Raw genomic sequence first — 19,672 nt, forward strand, 5'->3', positions numbered from 1 at the left:
GCAGCAGGATGAGACAGCCTTTCCCTCTATAATACTGTCGGCTGCTACTGAACATTGTCCTGCCTACATTTCAATCATGAGAGACCAGAGGGTAAGGTTAATCAGCAAGCTTTATTAAAGTATGGCATGACGATAGGATTCATGGCCTGAAGCGGTATGGCATTAATTCTGATGGCGTGGCAGCATGGCAACTGATTCTTTGGGGTAGTGACTCCGTGGCAAGATGCCTCTCTTCTTGAGGCGGGAGGGCATCTGCTCGGAGAACCCCCCTGACAATATGGCGGCCTGCTCTGGTCGGACGTAGGCCGCGTGGGCTGACGAGGCCCAGCGGCGCCGCCGCGGCGGCTTACGACGCCCCCCGGGCGTGGCCGCAGCGCTACAGCAGGCGCTGGGTGATCGACCAATCCGGCGCGCTTCGGCGCGGTGACTTAGCAAAACCCCCCGAGATGGACAGGTGCTAGCCATGTGTTTGTGAGCGGTAATGTGCTCGCTTTCCGTGCTGTTCTGGGACGGTTTGTTTACAGTTTTATGCGTCGACTAGCCAGTCGGAGAATGGAGTTATTATGGCACTAGCGGGTGCCTGCACGAAGTGAGCAAAATTTATGATGCACTTCTGGAAGCACTGCAATAGCTGCTTGTATGTGTTTTAGATCTATTTATTGTGTGGTTTTATTTTATTTTAATTCTTTCTTATTGTGCTGTCTGTGTTTGTGTACGTATTTTATATGGACCCGAGTCTGGAATAAAGTTTATGTATATGACTTTAGCGCCCCCTTGCGCTATAACTTCGGGGAGGCGCTGGAAGGGAACACTTGTTCCGCGCTCCGCCGACTTACTCCGGGGCATTGCTACTGCTTGAACTCTGGAAATCTTGGCCAGCAGGATAGCACGTTCAAGTATTGGCAATTATAGGCATGCATGAACTAACGCCCCCTTTTCCGAGGCAACCCGGTGCTGAAGCTATGGCATTGACATGTGATTGATACGGAGATAGAGGGACGCAGGAGGTCTCTCAGCCTGATTGATGTGACTGACAATCCGCAAGCGGCATGATACCAGGAAGCGTTATTATTATGAGTGATGCAAGGATGCGGTGACGCACGGTGATGACGGCCTGGCGATGCCTGGAGAAGCCTGGACACCAATAGTCGCTGAATGGATATTTTTAACTTGCAGCATTGTTACCGTGGAATGAGAGTAGGCCTATATGTGGAGCCGTATACCGATGATGGGCATCGCCCGCCGCACGGTTAAATGTCCGAATCATATATATATGTATGTTATATGTATATATACTGTATGTATATTCAGTGAGCAGCACGGCTTCTGTTAATTTGACTGGGTGGCTGGAGCATCGACTCGGAGAAAGGGAAACTTTTTTTTTTTTTTTTTTTTGTTAAAACGGAATCTGGCTGTCATTAGACATTGATTAACAGCACGCTATTGCTAACTGATGCTTTGAACGTCCGTTTGCAATGATTCTGGCTGGCTGTTAACTATTGTAAATTGTGCAATAAATGCAATGAATGCAATTTGAGCACGATGTGTGAATACATTTGATGTTAATTGTTTAGGCCTAATTATTTAACATGTTAGAGATGTGTGTAGTTCTCCATAGATTTAGCCTCTTCATTTTGCTCTCGAATGCACCAGGTTATTTAATTTCACGTTATTGGATGAAGAGACATTTAGTGTAGCTCCGCCGTCTTTCTTTAGCTGTAGGCGAGGATATAACGACCAGTTCACGGAGATTGTCAAGAGATCGTTCATTCACTATGATAAATGCATTGCTACTTGTGCCCAGCTCGTTTCCTTCACGCCCGACGTGCGGACCGCAGGGAATGGTTAGATGATTGTTTTGAAGCACGCCGAAGTGATTTGAAATTAAGATTTGGTTGCTAAAATTATATGGCACTGTTATGTATTAAAGAGGTGATTACGTTACCGTTGCGCTCGACTGCTGTCCGGGACGCGCTCCGCGGGCGTTCCCTGCGCTCGGGGCTGACGATGCTGCGAGCCGTCCCGGCTGGATAGCATTTAATCGTGGGAGCCGAATTCCCCGGCCACGTCGTGGAACTGCTGAGAACGATGATGGAGCAGGACCTGCGCTTATGATGGCTTGATTAGCAGGATCGGAACAGCGGACACTTGGAGACTGGATGGCTTGATGGCCCGAACAGAACGGGGCCGCGGATGGATGAGACTTGAAAATGAGAATTGCATGGCTGCGGCCAGCTCTGGGCCCGGAGCGCGCTCTCCCCCCGACTGAGCCGTGGTCATCGACCCCGTCATTGGTAGAGCAGGTAGTTCTTGAGAGAGGCGGGCAGGGGCAGTCCGTGGATTTCGCTCAGGCGCTCCCTTCCTAGAGCCGCTCGCACTGAACGCTTGCACAGGTCCCTCAGAGGGAGGGGCTCCGCATCGAGTCCGTTTATGTACCGAATTCGTATTTCGCAGTGTCCCCACACGGTGCTCACTGCTGGGTACACTTTCCTGCCCCTAAGTTCTCTGAACGCCACCCCTAGATCATGACCATTTACTATGAAACGCAACGTTCCCTCGTCCATGTCCAAGACGACTAAGAGCGAGTCTGGTATTATGAAGGTGTCGTCGGGTTCCAGGAAGGCGGGGTAGGTTCTGCCCGCGTGGTTCTTGCCGTCGTGGTAGAGTTTACACCGGCCCAGGTCCCAGCCCCAGGATTCGGTGTTGTTTCCCACTAGGGCCGTGTAGCCCACCGAATGCAGCGGCGCGTCGCTCGTGGCCACTCCGACCACGGCGTGGGACCCCCTCTGGTGCTTGGCCCAGCTGACCTCCCACGCGTGCAGTCCTCGCGTGTAGCCCGCCCGGCCGCGGATGGCGTCCGTGCTCTGCGCCACGGGGTGCCGGTGGAACACCAGCTTGTTGTCTTCCTTGACGAAGATGTTGGGCGAGCAGTCGTCGTTGTTCCAGGAGTGCTGCGCCTGGACGTCCGGGCCGGCGGGCGGCATGTCCAGCAGCAGGTCCAGCCGGGAGGGCTTGGTGTGGTTCGGGGCCTGGAGCTCCGCCTTCATTTTCGGCCCTAATGGCCTGCCGTGTGCCCCGGCTGGAGCTGCTATGCTCCTCACGGGGATTTTCGACCCTAATGGCCTGCCATATGCCTTGGCCGGGGCCGCAGCGCTCCTCGCGGGGGCGCGCGTTTGCTTCCCTCCGCGCCCCCGAGTGCTCGTGCCCGGGCCCGGAGCGCTCTCCGCTTCGGCCCTTGCGCGACTGCGAGTTGTTACTTGTCCTCGTGACTTGGCCCCGTTTGCTTTCTTTCCTCGGCCGCGCGCCGGCCCCGCTTGCTTGCTCTTGACGATGAGGTTCCCCGTCTGAGATGCGTTCGGTGCTGCCGAAGCCTGCTGCCGTCCGCTTGCCTGTTGCGGCCCGTACCCGGGCATGGATGAATCGACGGGCGAGTCCTCGTCGGAGCTGGATGCCTCCAGCTCGAATTGGTACTGCGCCTCGTATTTTTCGTCTTCGGAGCTCGACATGTTGCAGGAGTGAACGGTGAGTGGTCTCGTGAATGCAGATGGCTTGATAGCGGAATCTGGAGGGAGGCCTCGTGAAGCAGATGGCTTGGTAGCAGAATCTGGAGGAATGGGCAGCTTGAGAAGTGAAACGCGGCTTCCAGAGAAGGGCTTGGATCAGCTTAGTGCAGCGGCTAGAGGGCAGGGAACAAGGGCTGTGGTGCGCTCGGCGTGGCTATAAATAATGCCACGTCATAGCCTCGGCGCTGACGACATTAACGCCGTCACCTAGGCAAGTGCGTCACTACTGCCTGACGACATTAGCGGCGTCACTCTGGGATTACTGCACTTGTTGTCGCGCTAGGATTACATGTGATGCTGAGGTCGCTATGTTTCTAGATTACGTGTGGCGTGAGGCAGCGTGTCTGGTCTTCATCTTGAAACTAGGTCGAGACCATCATTTCTGGTTGTTAAACTTTCCATTTGTCTTGATGAGTATTGTGTAATATTGTGTTTGCTCAGAAGAAGGCCGAAACCTGATATATTGCTTTCATATTGGTCAGTCATGCCGTCAACTACCGGCATGATCGAGGGTCCTTGAAAACAGCTATGAAACAGTCTGTAACAGCTGCAGTGAGATTTTCTTTTCTTTTCATACAGTATGCTGTTTGGCACTTATTTGCTCAATATCTTTTTGTAAAGCATAAAACATCCCAGAGTTCAGTACATAAATCATCAGTGTTTGTATCGGGGTGCAAAAACCCATTGGTCGAACCCTACCTGTGACATCATCAACATTATCAGCTCTTCCTCTGTCTCTCAGTTTAAGTGATGTGCATCAAAATGATCACCACTACATGGTTTTGGTTGCTTACGAAGAGGAGAAGCTACAGTATCATCTGCAGAAAAATTGCTTTGACAAACCACAGTTGAGTGGGACTTATTTCTGTGTGCAACCAAACATAAAAAATATTGAAACATCACATTACAACATTCAGTTGCATTCAGGCGATTCAAAACCAGAAGTGATGAAGCATATAAATGAGTCCTTTTACACCACCAAATGGTTGGTAACGCTTTAGAGATAATATATATATATATATATATATAAACTTCCATACTGTTCACCTGGTGTAATCCAAGTCTCCACAAGCCCTGAGATACCAAGTTGACTTGAAAATATGTCCACATCTTCTTGCCGCTCCTGGTTGTGTTCTAGTGCATGTAGTACACTGTCTGTCGGCAAGTACCTCATACAACCCCACATCAAAATATCCGAACTTTGGTAACAAGCTCAAGTAGTTCTTGTAAAAAATAATAATCAGCAACTAGAGAAAATGCTGCAAAATCTACTTAAACGTACTTGAATAATTGTTCCCAAACACTTGAATCTGTGCAAACATAAATTGAGATCAATCTGTATGGTGGACATTTCTAAAGTAATATTTAGAAATATTTAGACTTTCTTCACACATAAAAATGTGTATAAACTTAAAATATCATCCCTGAAAACATGACTTCCTTACACTTAGCCTTTGTTCACACACCATAGGCAGAACATAGGCAGAACTGAAGCTTGAGGCAGGCTCAAGCTGAACTGACGTTAAACCGTTCACACAAGAAGCCTTCTCTTTTCCTCTCAGCGCCTCCTCTCAGCGCCTTGAACCCGCCCACAACTCCCATTGAATTCATGCTTGGTAGCTTCTAGCTTCACGCGTCACGCCTGGAAAATAGGACTGAATCCTGAACGGCTTCAGCATGGCGTGGCGTGCGGCTGGTGTGAACAGTCTCACCTGTTAATAAGGACTTCGAAATGAAACTGCGTGGCTTCAGCGTGGCTTTGGCGTATGGTGTGAACGGCCACTTAGTTATGATTACGTTATCAACAAATAGCCCTAAAGAGTCCTTCACCCAATCAATCAATAATTTTGCTCTCACAACCCCTAATAAAACAATACTATATCCCATATAATACCACATATCAATAAAGATTAGCACACAGGCATAAACAATTCTTGTAATTATTCTGAATAACTCTGGAGCAAATGAGGCTTAATTCGCCATGACCACATGAAACAATAAGCTTAATATTAATCTCTTGCTATTATACTGTAAGCATGAAAAGCCTTTTTTTTTTAAAGAAAAAGTCTGAGACTATCATTTTGGATATAGGCTCTTAATAGTGAAAGTGGCAATCAAAAGACTGCTGTACTTCCTAAATGCTGTGCAATCAATGTGTCAATTTCTGAAGACAGAAATGTATGTTACAGTAGCACCTACAGGCTACACATAACATACACACTTACTGTATGCACATGCACACTTTATGCTTATTAGGCAGTTCCTGTGGGTGTTTGAAAATAAACCAAAGGAATTGTGAACAATTGCAATGCAAAAACATAATAGCACTAAATACCACACAGTCTCAGTAGTGAAAATGTTCCAAGGAAAAGAAAATGTCCATGGGCCGATTCAGATGCAGGCAGCGCTGTAACATGCTTGGAAAATGCGAGGCGCACTTTGGACAGTAAAAAAAAGAATGTTTATCAAGGGGTTCATTGGACGGTTGTGCCTGGCGTTGCCAAACAACCAAAACAACAACTCAGCTGTAAGGCATTCACCACTACTGTATTTTAGTAGTTATGACTAGTCACAGGAGATATATAATATTTTTTCACGCAATAAAAATGATCTATTCTCGTCAAAAAGGTCTCAAGTCCTCGAGTGGCTCTGAGAGGCTGTTTACAAATGGGTCACTAAACCCCAGGATCTTGTCTGAGCTATCATACTTGATGCTAGTGATGCGGTGCGCTTGCGGCATTCCAAAAAGTTGCAATGTTTTTTATCTCAGTCCACCTTGGTCGAGGTAGAAAAAAAAGGAGCGTGCGGCCGCATCAACCTTTTGTCTCGCCCATTGACATGGATGGATTTGAGCGCGGAAAAGAAGCGGCATGTGTACTTACTGTATGTCCTTCAAATCATGTAAATGATTATTGTTGGAAGAACACATCCATGGTATCCAACTGAAGAGTGATCCATTATTTGTATCAGTGTTGTTTTTAATGCCTGTTTAATTTACAGTCAGTTACTTACTAGTAGCTTCAAAGATGCTTTAATAACAAATAATTATTCAGAACACTTCAATTGTAATTGCACAGTGCAATTATGAATTGTGCAAACATAATTGGGCCTAACTGTCAGAGGCCTATATATATATACCGGTATATATATATATATATATATATACTGTATGTACACATTTCACAACAGGGGTCAGAACCCAAGGGCAGCAGGAGCCTTTTCCTGCTGCTCCTGCACTAATGTGTTCATGTAAGTGTGTCTCTGACAGATACACAATTCCTACTGTAAGTACTGTAAGATTCACTTTTCACAGGAATGGACAGACAGCATCACGGTCAGGTGAAAACCCTACAACCCCAACCGGATTTTTCATGTTTTCAGTTCAGTTGAAATTTCATCTTTAAGCCTTCAAAGGGCCTGGTCATTATCATAATTTATATACCATGTGGAGACCAGTGATACACCTCCTCCAAAACTACAGAGAAAGCCCCACCATCCCACCCAAAAAGGTGGAACAATAGCAAACTATGAATTGCAACATCTACTTACGGTCACTGCAGAACGGGCCCCCATAGGTGGTCATGGTGCAGTCACAGGAGAAGCCCTCCCACAGCTGCAGACACACTCCCTGATGGTGGCAGCTCTCCTCTGTGCAGGTTGTGCTGGGACCTGGGGAGAGTGAGGGGGGTGTTGACAGTGCATTTACCAGATAACTACAGAACACAATGACAATGCTATGCCCTCTGCTTTATCTTTTTGCATCCTCACTAAGTAAGGGATATTATACATCGAGCTGGTAATTGTCACAAAATAGGGGTGTAGGCCAGTCATTCTATGGTTGAACCCTGAACAAATTGATACAACAGGTTTTTCAAGGGATTCTGGCAGGGGTTTCATGCAAGCCAACAATCTGAGGGGGTGAACTCTGGCGCCGCCCGTAAATCTGGAAGCCAGATTTAGAGGAATATCTCATTTTAAATTAACAGACTGAGCAGGTGTAACCATAAGGCTATTTTCCAAACTGCTCAGCCTCCTGGAAAGATCCATAATCACCAGCCTAAGTACATTGCCACTGCCCAGGCTCAATGGACTTGACAAAAAAGGGAGACCACACGTTTCAAAGCAATGTAACACAATGTTTATTTTGGCTGGTATTGCCTTTTCAGAAGGTAGAAATCTTTTCTCTTCCATTAGTCTCATCTAGTGTCTCTAGAGCAGGGGTTCCCAACCTTTTTTGTGCCAAGGACCGGTAGATGGAAAAAAAAGTCGCGGACCGGTTGTCCATTTTTATTATACAGTATTTATGTTTTTGTTTTAATTACAAACATAAATAAACGTCAACTTCAAACTATGTTTCAACTACCATACACAGCCTATAATATTATAGCCTATGTTTATAAAAAAAGAAAAGAAAAAAAAAAGATTTAATGGGCATGACGCTTCTGGATTCTGGTACCATTGGACATGCTAAATAACATACTAAAAATCTAGGAAAATCTAAATTTTGGAAGGGGGTTATTTTCAAGATTGTGGCTGCGAGGAGCGTAAAATGGCTAAATCTCAATTACTATTCAACCTAGAAAGGTGGTTTTGGTGTCTACCTCTAGGTTTTTGGGCTCAAGGAATACAACTGAATTATTATAAGTAACCATCAGTTAATTATTTATAGACAAATCCAAGATGGCATCCCATGAGGGGACCCCAAATTCCAGTGAATAGCGTACAATTTTGTAACTAATAGATATCATCATGAAACAAATCAAATTTGTCTGTATCCTAGGTTAGTGGTTGTCTGCAATAACCAAGGAGTCATGTCTTTTTGGCCAGCACCCTCAGGGCGCAGGCCGTATAACAGGGTTTGTCCACCCAATTTAGTCACCAATTTGCAAGCCAATTTGCAAGCCGATTTGGTCCCACTCAGAAACCATAAGACCTGCCGCTACCGAACTTGGTAAGTAGGTTCAAAGAGTCACCTTTTACTATGGGTAATTACACTAGTTGACCAGTAGGTGACGCCCTAAAAAAATCGCCCTAACTCCGGAACGCATTGTCCGTTGCGAATGAACTTTGGTAAAGGTGTGCAGCTATGTACTCTGAGCTGATAAAAAAAACAATTGTGTCATTTCGACTATAGGGCAACAACTATTGGCAACAATAAGTACCCGTAGCTCACAAACCATAAGAGCCACTGTTCCTAAATTGGGTACATAGGTTCATAGAGTACTCTTCTACTCTGACCTAAAGAATTACACCGATTGACCTCACGGTGGCGCTATAGCTGCGCTCTTTACATTTTGGTCCATAACTTTGGAACATAGCTCTACGATCAAGATTCTTTCTATATAGACCACCCCCTTTTCCGTCTAACTAGTTTTTCCGACATTTACAATTTTGTCCAAAAGCGTTTTTTCACTATTTCTCCTTCAAATTGTGTCCAATCTTCACCAAACCACATCACACAGCTTGTGTGGACTGTCCTGCACAAAACCTGTTTTGCAGTTTTTTTAAAGACCGCACCGTTGCGATATAATCGACTTGCAAATTGTTGTGGGTGGGGCCTATTTCACAGAAATCGCTATTTCGCCTTCTAATTTTGTCCAAACTTAACCAAACCACAGCACACAGCGGGCCCTATCTTCCCAAAAGCGGTAATTTAGCATTTGCACTCATTTAACGCCATGCGCAATGTAAATTGGGGGGCGGGCACAAGCGCATGCCTGTTATAATTGTACTGGGCATAGGCGTGCCACATGCCAAAGCAGGCGTTTCAGTGCTCAAATGTGGGGATAGATGGCATTATCCTATCGTCAACAGCGTGCAATTACTTTGCGCTAAGAGCTTTGAAAAGCACCTCTTAGCTGTGCTCCAGGCGTTAAAACACTCGCTGCGCTTGATCGCACCATAATCTCCGCGCTGTGCAGCGCAGAAACGTCATTGTGCACGGACCTGCCACCCCAGGACATCCAATTCTGCTGCTAAAATTGGGTAACCAGCAGATTATTCGGTGAGGCAATCAACTATAATTCACTGAGAAACTTTTATCACATCGCCTGTACGAATATAGGGCCCAGCATGTGTGGACTGTGCTGCTCAAAACTTATTTCGTGGTTTTTTGAAAGCCCACACCGCACCGTAGGCTATTTCATCATGAACTTGTGATTTCGGGATACTGTTAACTGGGAGACAGATGTAATTAGAACAATATAAGTTGAAAAGGCACCATGAGGCTATACAGAGGGGTGGGGTCCTTTTAATGCGACAAAAACACATCTTTTAGAATTTCCCAATAAATACACGCGCGCACACACGCACACACACACACACATGAATTTAATATAATAAAATGTTTAATAAAAAGTACATAATTAAATAATTATTTTCTAGGGGTTTCTTACCATACTGATTTTCCATTATATCCTTCATACTTTTGCCACCGACAGCCCTCCACATTAACAATGTCGCTGCCTGCTACAACCAACAGGCTCGTCAACATTTTTCTGCACTAACCATGCTAGGTTTCGACCTAGCCTTGTTGAGAGTTAATTTGACAAGAATACAAATGTTGACTGGACTTCTTGACTGCGCAGTGATATAGAAGACGTTATTATTAACGCTATTATTGGCCAATCACAATTGAGCATTTAACAAAGCTATGTAGTAATCATATTGCATAACAAATGGGGTGTAATTAGCTTTCAATCAACAGTCACACTGGGTTTCACAGTCTTCATCTCTAGCTGTGTTTCCATTACAGTTTTTCGCAAAAGAATTGCGATATTTCTACAACTTCGACAATGTACAATTGCGACTTGTAGGCGTTTCCATTGAAGTTGCGTTTGAGTGATTCCCCGTTGCAGCAGCTGCCACAGTGATTACGCACGGGGATCTTCTGCCCCATATCCCGTCCCCTGCATGCTCAAATCCAACCAATGGTCAATGCAAATCCCAACATGAAGTTACAATGCATATAAACGAGCCTGATTATCAATTCAAAAGAAAATGAGTCGCAAAATGTTGCTGGCTGCGTGAATGCAGTCAGCGCGACAGGCAGAGGAAAAAAGGTAGCCTAATAGCCTACAACTGGTCCGATTTAGAGATGGAGGGGGGAAAAGGCTGATTTGGTTCTATAATTGCACCTGAAACGTGTGCAATGTATTAGCCTACTCACAGTCACTGTATTCACTTCAGACAGCACCACCGCACCAGTGTGTGCTTTTCATCCTCTCATCTCGCCGCTGTGCCAAATGCGCGCACACAGGCAGCCTGCTGTCACCATGGACCGATTTCTGCCATTAAACATTATCTAATTTGCCCGGCTACGCTTTTGCATAACACTCGTCTTTCTGCTAGGTAGCGTTGCTTCAAAGTTTTCCACTTGCTGCAGAGGTTTTGACACGGCTATCGAACCTTACTTACCAAACTTATTTTCCGCTCCTTTTCCAAGGGATAATATGGGTCACATGACGTGCAAATGCGAAAAATGTGTTTCCATTACACTTTTGCGATAAACTTCTATATCGACACGTCTGAAAAACCACCTCATGAGAGCGAAAAAACTTTTTGCGATATTTGGGAGGTTTTTCGAAATTCACGTGTTTCCATTACCCACTTTCTATTGCGATATATAGATTTTGCGCATTTCTGAGAGTAATGGAAACACGACTTCTGTTCTGTCAACTGGTGATAATACAAGAAATCCAGATTATAAATAGGACCCCCAGGTGTTTGTGTCATGCCTCACCTCCACAGCCATGCTCCACCTGTCCCACCTTGTGGAGGGCGTCTGCCAGCAGATCGGGGAGTCTCCCATTCAGGTCCACAGACGCCAGGCAGCCCTGGTATCCTTCCCTGGATGCTATCAACCTAGGCAGGCTGCTGTACATGCTCTTGCCAACACCACCAATGTACAGCTCCCCTGGGAGACATGTACAGGACATAGTTGAAATAACTTCTCTCAAACAAAATCTATTTAATTGGTAAGTAGCTACTGTATAATTGCATAGCAATTAGAGTTGGTGCATATAACATGAGCAGATTATGCAGACAATGTGCATGGTACTGCAAGAGATCAAAAATAATTGTATAGTGTATAGTATAATCCAGGGATACTCAACTTGCTTTGCCCAGGGGCCACTTTCGTGAAATGATAGAAGGCCAGGGGCCAGTTAATAAACAATCAATATACATTTTTCTTTTGCGGATTGTAGGTTTTTGGGGTGTCAGCCGGAGTTTAGTCTGACAATGTTGTGCACACCGGATAGTTAGTTAGGTTAAGTACATACATAAGTGCCTGGGTAGCGAGCAGACGGCGGTATTTGACAATTTAGCAGCTAAATCATAGATTATTGAAAGATATTCCATATTCCAGACTGAAATGCTATAACAGAAGTGGAGTATTGGCCAGAATGACATGAACATTTGGACACTTATTCAGTGGGTATCTTGCATGTTGCGTTCAGGTGCACTATAAAAAAAATTTTTTTTTTTTTTTTGCAATTCCATCGCGGGCCACACAGGGGGCGCCCGCGGGCGCCCGCATGTGGCCCGCGGGCCGCCAGTTGAGTATCACTGGTATAATCAATATATTGTATGCATATCCAATACACACAGTCTGAATTTGCATACAAAGGTGTACAAGGGCACAGTGCAAATATTAAAGTACGAAAAATGTAAGATATTTAAAGCAGCTACGAGCAAGATTTTCGATTGTTATTAAACAGTATAATTACAATATTGATGCATCACATCTTACCTATAATAGTAGCTGAGACCAAAGCCGTGTGAATCGGAGATTGCTCCCTTAGATGATTATTAAGTCTGTGTCTGTATAAACTCGCGTCAACAGGGGGCTCTCTCTCTCTCTCCTTACCGCCGGACCGGATAAACCCGGAAGTGAAACCCGGAAGTGAAACGCAGCTGCCTGCCTACCCCGTTCGCGCTGCCTAGCAACATACCATAAACAAGGAAAACGCCATGCATACTCTCGCGAACATCTCTCGTTATATTCCAACAGGTTTTTTGGAAGTTATTTTGTGGTTATGGCCGAAGTGGCTGCTGCAAACCATTTCATTTCACTTCCTGATCTTCCCTGGCCACAGACAGACTAACACTGGCCGATTCACTTGGGGTTCAAGCGAGACTACTCTGCGTTGGTCTCGTCTACTATTAGAGGTAAGATGTGATGCATTGATATTAAATTTAGACTGTTTAATAACAATCGAAAATCTTGCTCGTAGCTGCTTTAAATGTCTGTGATCATTTGTGTAAATGTGTGTGTGTGTGAGTGTGGGGGGGACGGGGTGGGGTCATGCAAAATCTGGGTCTGAGGGATCTCCCTGAGAATATATATATATATACACACACACTAGAAATATAGTGCGCTTTGCACGCTCCTTTCTAACATTTGACACGGTAAATGGGAAAATTAAATGTCCTGTGTATCCTTCACTGAGTGTCTATAAGACATTATTCAAATGTGACCTATATGCAAACCAATATTTCTACAGCATAATGGATTTAGACAAGCTACCTTTTAGATCCAGGTTGCGGGCGCCGTTGGCATGTTGGGTGACGGTGCGAGAATCAATCTTGAGGATGTGTACGTTGCTGTTGTCCCGGGAGACGACCACATTGTGCCATTGGTTGTCATTGAGCGGCTTGTCAGAGTTGCCCTTCATTAGTGATGGCCCATTGCCCAAGTCAAAAACATAATGAATGTACCTACGAGAAAAAGTAGGACAATACAGTTTTTTAAGTACACTCAGTACATCTCATCTATCATTATTCACCAAGATATATTACTGTTTTTAGTTTAGTTTACTTTGACACTTAATTAAAATACATGCAAGACAAGACATGCATCTTAAAAAACATCAAGGATAACACAAATAAATCAAAGACTTGTTTCCATTGTGGTCCTTATACCTCAAACTAGTATTACCAGTTTTTATGAGTAATTGGACGAAGAACTGAATGCTGTATTACTGTTTAAATAAATTCTATGTAAACGTACATGTTAAGGCACTAGGCATAGGCGATTCTAGGCTTTCCAAACAGGGGTTGCACCACCAAGAAGGTAATAGGACTCCGACTGGGGGGTATATAGGGGGTGCTGTGCTCCCCCTAGACAAATAAATTTTTTATATTTTAAAGTAAAATGCATTAATCTGGTGCACTCTGAGAGCAAAATGAAGAGGCTAGTAGATATGATCTAACTTGTCGCAGAACAAACATCAATTTTGGTTTATTTGGTAAAAGTGGAACTGTAGCCTATTCCTTCTGGTTTTCTTCATTGTTCATGATTTTGTGGAAAGTATTCACTAAAGAGTCTATAGTGAATGCTGCTATTAACTTGTGTTTACTTTTGCTACTAAACCAACATCAGGACATCCAAGCAAGTTCTGACAGAGAGCAATGTTATTGGACCCATTGGACAAATGTAAAGTAACCACATTAAATAAGTGGTGAGTGGAAATAATCATTAGCCTATTCTTAGTTAAACATGCAGTTTTGGAACATTCAATAAAGACAAATAAAAAAATAGACTATGACTCGGCACCCTAAGTGATACACACGTTATGAGAGTGGTATATCCCTCACACTAATATCCATTTTAGTGAAGAATGGTTACTTCCTTGCTCTGCTCTTCCCTAGAGTGCACAACCATGTTCAACCCTGGCCCCAGGCTGTTTCGGCCCTCATCAACATAAAATAAAAAATCATCTGGCCACTAGGGGTTGCAACGTACAATCGCGCATGGCACTAGGCATGCTATCACCTTGATGTTAGGTCTGATCAGGTGATGGCGAACTGGAGGAATTGGCTTTTGAACTTGAGAGCTCTTTTTCTTTGATGGAATGTTGTTTGAATCAAAGTTAAGTAACATTCACTTCTTACAGACATGAAACTCAGCAGCCTGAACGGTGACAGAACTGTGTGATGCTACTTTTGGAGTATTGTCTAATAGACGGCTTCAAACCCGATAACATAAACATTCTAAATTTCCCTAAGCTTACAGTACTTCCTGTTGCACTGTTTGCTAGTACAATAACTGACAGGACATAAGCTAGGTTCCAAACTGTTCCCTAGCAACACAATTCCATGAAAATCATCTATTGTCGGTGCTTGCTTCTGTTGCAGGCTCCAGAGCTGAGCAAGACCTCCTGCTGACCAATTGTGGGTGACTAAAGTCTGGGCAAGTTTTCACACTGGGAAATTTGTTGGCTTGCTTCCTCTGTTTCAGCACTCCCTCTCTGCTTTTCTCTCTGTAACAGAATTATTTACCATGAATAAAACATTGAGAACATATTTCTTTATGGTGTCAAGTGTGCTAAATGTGATCAAGTAGGTTGGAGTGTGGGAACAACATAACCGTGGTACTGGCAGTTGTTTTTCACTCTTGCTTCCTGTCCTCTGCTTCCCACTCTAACAAAATAATTAATGATGAATAAATGATTTTGAACCAATTTTTTTCTCTCTACAACGCTGCAGGCAGATGGAATGAAGCTACCACTCATGATCAAGTAGGTTTGAGTGTGAGAAAGAATAAAAGTGATAATGTGCAACTATTCATATTGCCCAAAGTTTTGTCTGCATACATTTTGTTGTGTTCAATCAATAGAATGTTGTACAATGGGTTGCCTCAGTCAGGCACAAAATGAGTTGAATATAAATAGCTTCGCCCAATCCCAAATACCCCTGTCTATCTCTCCCCAGTCCAGACTTGTTCTGCACAATGAATGGAAGGGTCCAGTCAAGTTAGGTGGACTGCTCACTCCTAACACAACACCACTCACCCTTTGACGAGCTCCACCACTATGAAGTCACTTCCATCTCCAGAGTTGTAAAGTATCAGGCCGTCGGGACTGGTGGTCTTGAACTGGAAGAAGAGATGCATGGAGGCATAGGCCTGTAAGGTGGAGAAAGCCAAGTAGCTGGCTTGGCTGAGAAAGGTCACAGGATCGGCCACAATGTGCCTCATGCCGAAGCGAGCGTTCAGCTCGCAGTAGGAGATGTCTCCGTTCTTGCACTGGTCCAGATAAAGCATCCCGTTGAAGGAGAGGGCTTGCAGATGTCCAATGAAGTTGGAAGGCATCACAGAGATGAAGCGCCTTTCTGTCATGATACCCGTCTCGATGTTGTTGAACTCCAGTCGGGTGTGGGCACCAGTCATTTGGCCTAAGGGACAACACATGCAGGTTAAACAACAAATACCTGCTAACCTCTGTATCTTTGTTACTGCCCCTCCTCCACCCCTACCTTCCACGGTCACATTGTCCACAGATAGCTGCAAATTCTTCCCACGGCGCACCACCTTCACTGTGTGCCACTCATTGTCATTCAGCTTCTGGCCTACCAGGAGAATCTCTGGTCCCTTGCCTAGGAGGAGGAAAACCTCAAGTCACAATCGCATCACATCTGTTTAATATAAATTCTTTCCCGATGAAGCCCTTTCTCAACAAGAGAAACACTCGCTCCTCTGGGAACATAATATATGAACTTACATGTCGCATCATTATTATTCACTGCACACAGACATCAACAGTCAGTCGCCTGCAACCAGTCTTTTGCAACCACTCATCAAACAGTAGGGCAATAGATAGTGTGGTGAGGAGTGACGTAACAGTAGACGAGTAGACAGATGTAAAAGCACTACCACCGCGGAGACCCGAGTTCAATTCCCGGCAGCGGTACTTCTGGCTTTGGCAGATGTTGCTACAGACACAATTGGCTGTGTCTGTAGGAACAACAGCAATTGGCTGGGGCACCTGTTCGGGGGGTGGGGGGCTGGGAGCTGGGGGATACCGTTGAAACTCCTCGCTGTCAGGTGAAAAGAAGCAGTTGGCGATTGCACGTTTCAGAGGACGCATCTGCTAATCTACGACTCAGAGCGGCAGAAGGGGTGGAGCAATGACCAGGACAGCAGGGGGAATTAGTCAAGTACAATTGAAAAGAAAATGAGAGGACAAATGTGTATAAGGGCAATATAAGAGAAACTACAAACATAGCCCATTCCTCTAAAGAGTGTTGATAGATGTTTCTTTTAAAAACGTGTAACACATTTCTATACTGAAATATCATCTGCATGTGCATCTCCTTTATACAGTACAATCACTTGATTGATGTCTGAAACATAATGGTCATTATCCATGGAGCTGGCCCAAAGATGAAGCTTTAACATTTCAGATTTTCTGTACCATCCTCTGCTTTTTTCACTGCTTTCAAAATGGGTCACAGTGGAGAAGCTTGCCACTGCAGCACCGTCATCCCGAATGAGTGCCTATGCAACAGGCCGACACGGCAGTTCAAAGGAGTTCTGACATCGCTTGGGAAACTAATTGGCCATGCCTAAGCTGGCTGCGCCTTTAGGGGTTTGTCTGTCTAATTGAGCTCAGGATGTAGGAGAATTACAGGAGACCTGGAGAGGACACTAAATGGGAAACATCAACTGGTTTACGAACACTCCACAGTTTTCATCCTCGGGATATAGAACTGCCACTGGAGAATTCGGCTGCATATCAATTGTACACACCCCCAACCACCCACCTGCTGAATTTTGACTACACAAACATACTTATCAAATAAATTATGATTATAGTATATTTACGAATGGAATGAAAAATCCAACTCTTACTGGAGTCATATCTATCAAAATCCACGTTTATCTTGTAAATCCTTCTCAGACTCTATCATGCAGAGGTACAAATTCCCAGAAAGTCATGCCGCTGCTGGCCACAAGGTGGGGTCGTCTCCACATTCCCCCAAAGGAGTAGACTGTCTTTTACAAAACAAGGTGAGGTGGTCTCCACATTCCCCGAAAGTAACAGTCTAGACTGTCTCTTATAAAACAAGACATATTGATGATCTATTGTTCATCAAACACCACTAGGTGTCTTTTGTGTTTTTGATGAATAAAATTACATTTGATAGACAATGTTTTTGGTTGTGTGATCAGATAGTCATACTGTGACGTGCATTCCACATATAAAGAGTACTATATTGGATGTGCATTTTTAAAAATATGAATACAGTAATACAGTATGCTCCTCAGTCAAACTTGTGTAATGTAATAGCTCTGTATCGCATCGGCACTCTTCGCAAGAGTAGGGGTGTAACCCCGGTGCCCAGGCTAAATTCCCAAACAGGCTCAATCATGGCCACCTAATCATCCCTCGTTACTTAATTGGCACATTCAGTCCTCAACGCTCCACCGTGATAGCTGATGTGTGGTGAGCATTCTGGCGCAAACTGGCTGCCGTGCATCACCCAGGTGGGTGCTACACATCCGTGGTGGATGAGCCGAGTTCCCTCCCCCTCCCTCCCCTGATATGTGAAGCGCTTTGAGTGTCTAGAAAGTATATAAATCTAAAAAAAAAAAAATGTATATAAATCCAATCAATTATTATTTTTATTATAAATGGCGTCCGGGTAGTGTAGCAGTAGATTCCCTGCATACCAACACGAGGGTCGCAGGCTCGCGCCCCGTGTTACCTCCAGCTTGGTCGGGCATCCATACAGGCACGATTGGCTGTGTCTGCGGGTGGGAAGCCAGAATGAGGGGCGGAAGGGAAATGTTGGGAACAGCGTGATCCTTCCATTGCTATGTCCTGCCAGTGAAGCTCCCCGCTGTCGGGTGAAAAGAAGCGGCTGGCAACTGCACATGTATCGGAGGAAGCATGTGTGTGTCTGTGGCTCTCCCCAGATCGGCAAAGGGTGGGGCAGCAGGGGGAATTGTCCAAGTACAAATGGGGGGGAAATCAGAAGAAAAAAATAGCTCTATTTTATTATTACTAGGGTATCGGCCCCGAATGCTTGCTCGCTGCGCAGGCTCGCCTCGCCCCCAGCTTGGCTGCTGCGTGGCCTCGCCTGCTCACTCCATTGGCATGCGCAGTGCACAATCGCCTGCTCTATGGCATGCGCAGCGCACAATTGCTCAACTTCACAACACTGATGTCACAATGCTTACAACATCACCGATGTCACAATGCCTGACATCATCAGTGATGTCATAAGATATTTTTGTCAATAATGATGTCACTGATGTCATAGATATTGTGACATCATCAGTAGGACAAAAATTAAAACAGACAGCTATTGCCCACTTGCTCACCTTTATATAATAAAAGGATTCCTAGGCTCACCCACCCTGCAGCTCGACCACTGTGCGGGCTCGCATATGCAGCTCCGCTGCTGCGTGGCCTCGCCATTGGCCTCGCTATTGGCATGCGCAGCGCATATTGCCCAACTTCGCATCACTGATGACATCATATTGCTCTTATGACATCACTGATGTCACAATGCCTATAACATCAGTGGTACAAAACAGACATTTTAAACAACATTTAAACAGACAAACATTGCCCACTTGCTCCCTTTTATAAATAAGATCATTTGTATTATCATTACTATTGCTGTTGTTGTTGCTCAAATCAAATTGATTTGGGCACCAGATAAAAAGTGGAAACTCACTGTTGGTATCACTTTATGATTATAGCCTACCAGCTGGAGTCTAAATGGCTTTTAGCCATCAATGAACATAAATGAAAGAAATTCATAAGGTACACAGAAGTACACAGAGAATGAAATTTACTATGCAGATTGTGTTTCATATGAGTATAGTGATCTACAGTATTTCTATTCTAACACCATAGTGGGTAGGATTGTGGTGTAATCTATCTATCTATATAAATTTGGCAATGTGGGCTCTCTGTTTCTTTTCTTCTTTTTTGTGTTTTATGGCAGTTGGTGTTGCATTACCACCCACTTCTGGATCCATCCATCTTCTTCTTCTTTGGTGTTTTATACTCTTCCTCTTCTCACCCAGACACACTTGTCTGAGTTTGCCCAAACGCATCCCTAGGGACCCCAAGGTTGAGAACCACTGCAGTAACCCCTTAACAGCATCAAGCCCCATCTGTTTCAATTTTTGTCCCACTGATGATGGCATCAGTGATGTCATAAGACTGATGATGCCATCAGTGATGTCATAAGGGGACGCACACACACGCAATAACATTTTGTGAGCAACACACACACACACACACACACGCGCCAATAGGGCAGGTGAGGCCACGCAGCAGCCGAGCTGCATATGCGAGCTGCAGGGCGCA

The 19,672-nt window shown here is 44.8% G+C and overlaps 1 protein-coding gene and 1 pseudogene across 2 annotated transcripts in view; both read right to left on the minus strand.

Moving 5' to 3' along the window:
• Nucleotides 1-19,672, minus strand: part of LOC310782483 (neurexin-2-like) — a gene marked incomplete at both ends in the record, with an annotated part of 239,450 nt that overhangs the window by 143,660 nt on the left and 76,118 nt on the right. Inside the window, 5 exons of the mRNA XM_083643153.1 lie at nt 7,113-7,232; nt 11,305-11,478; nt 13,093-13,283; nt 15,359-15,740; nt 15,822-15,941. Of these exons, the coding sequence (XP_083499279.1) occupies nt 7,113-7,232; nt 11,305-11,478; nt 13,093-13,283; nt 15,359-15,740; nt 15,822-15,941 (987 nt within the window). The remainder of the gene's footprint in view (nt 1-7,112; nt 7,233-11,304; nt 11,479-13,092; nt 13,284-15,358; nt 15,741-15,821; nt 15,942-19,672) is intronic.
• LOC310784994 (SPRY domain-containing SOCS box protein 1 pseudogene) lies at nt 2,289-3,506 on the minus strand (annotated as a pseudogene). The gene has a single exon. The product of its transcript is annotated as an SPRY domain-containing SOCS box protein 1 pseudogene (transcript).

Source organism: Poromitra crassiceps (genome assembly GCF_964638095.1).
Source record: "Poromitra crassiceps genome assembly, chromosome: 1".
Classification (NCBI taxonomy): Eukaryota; Metazoa; Chordata; class Actinopteri; order Beryciformes; family Melamphaidae; genus Poromitra; species Poromitra crassiceps.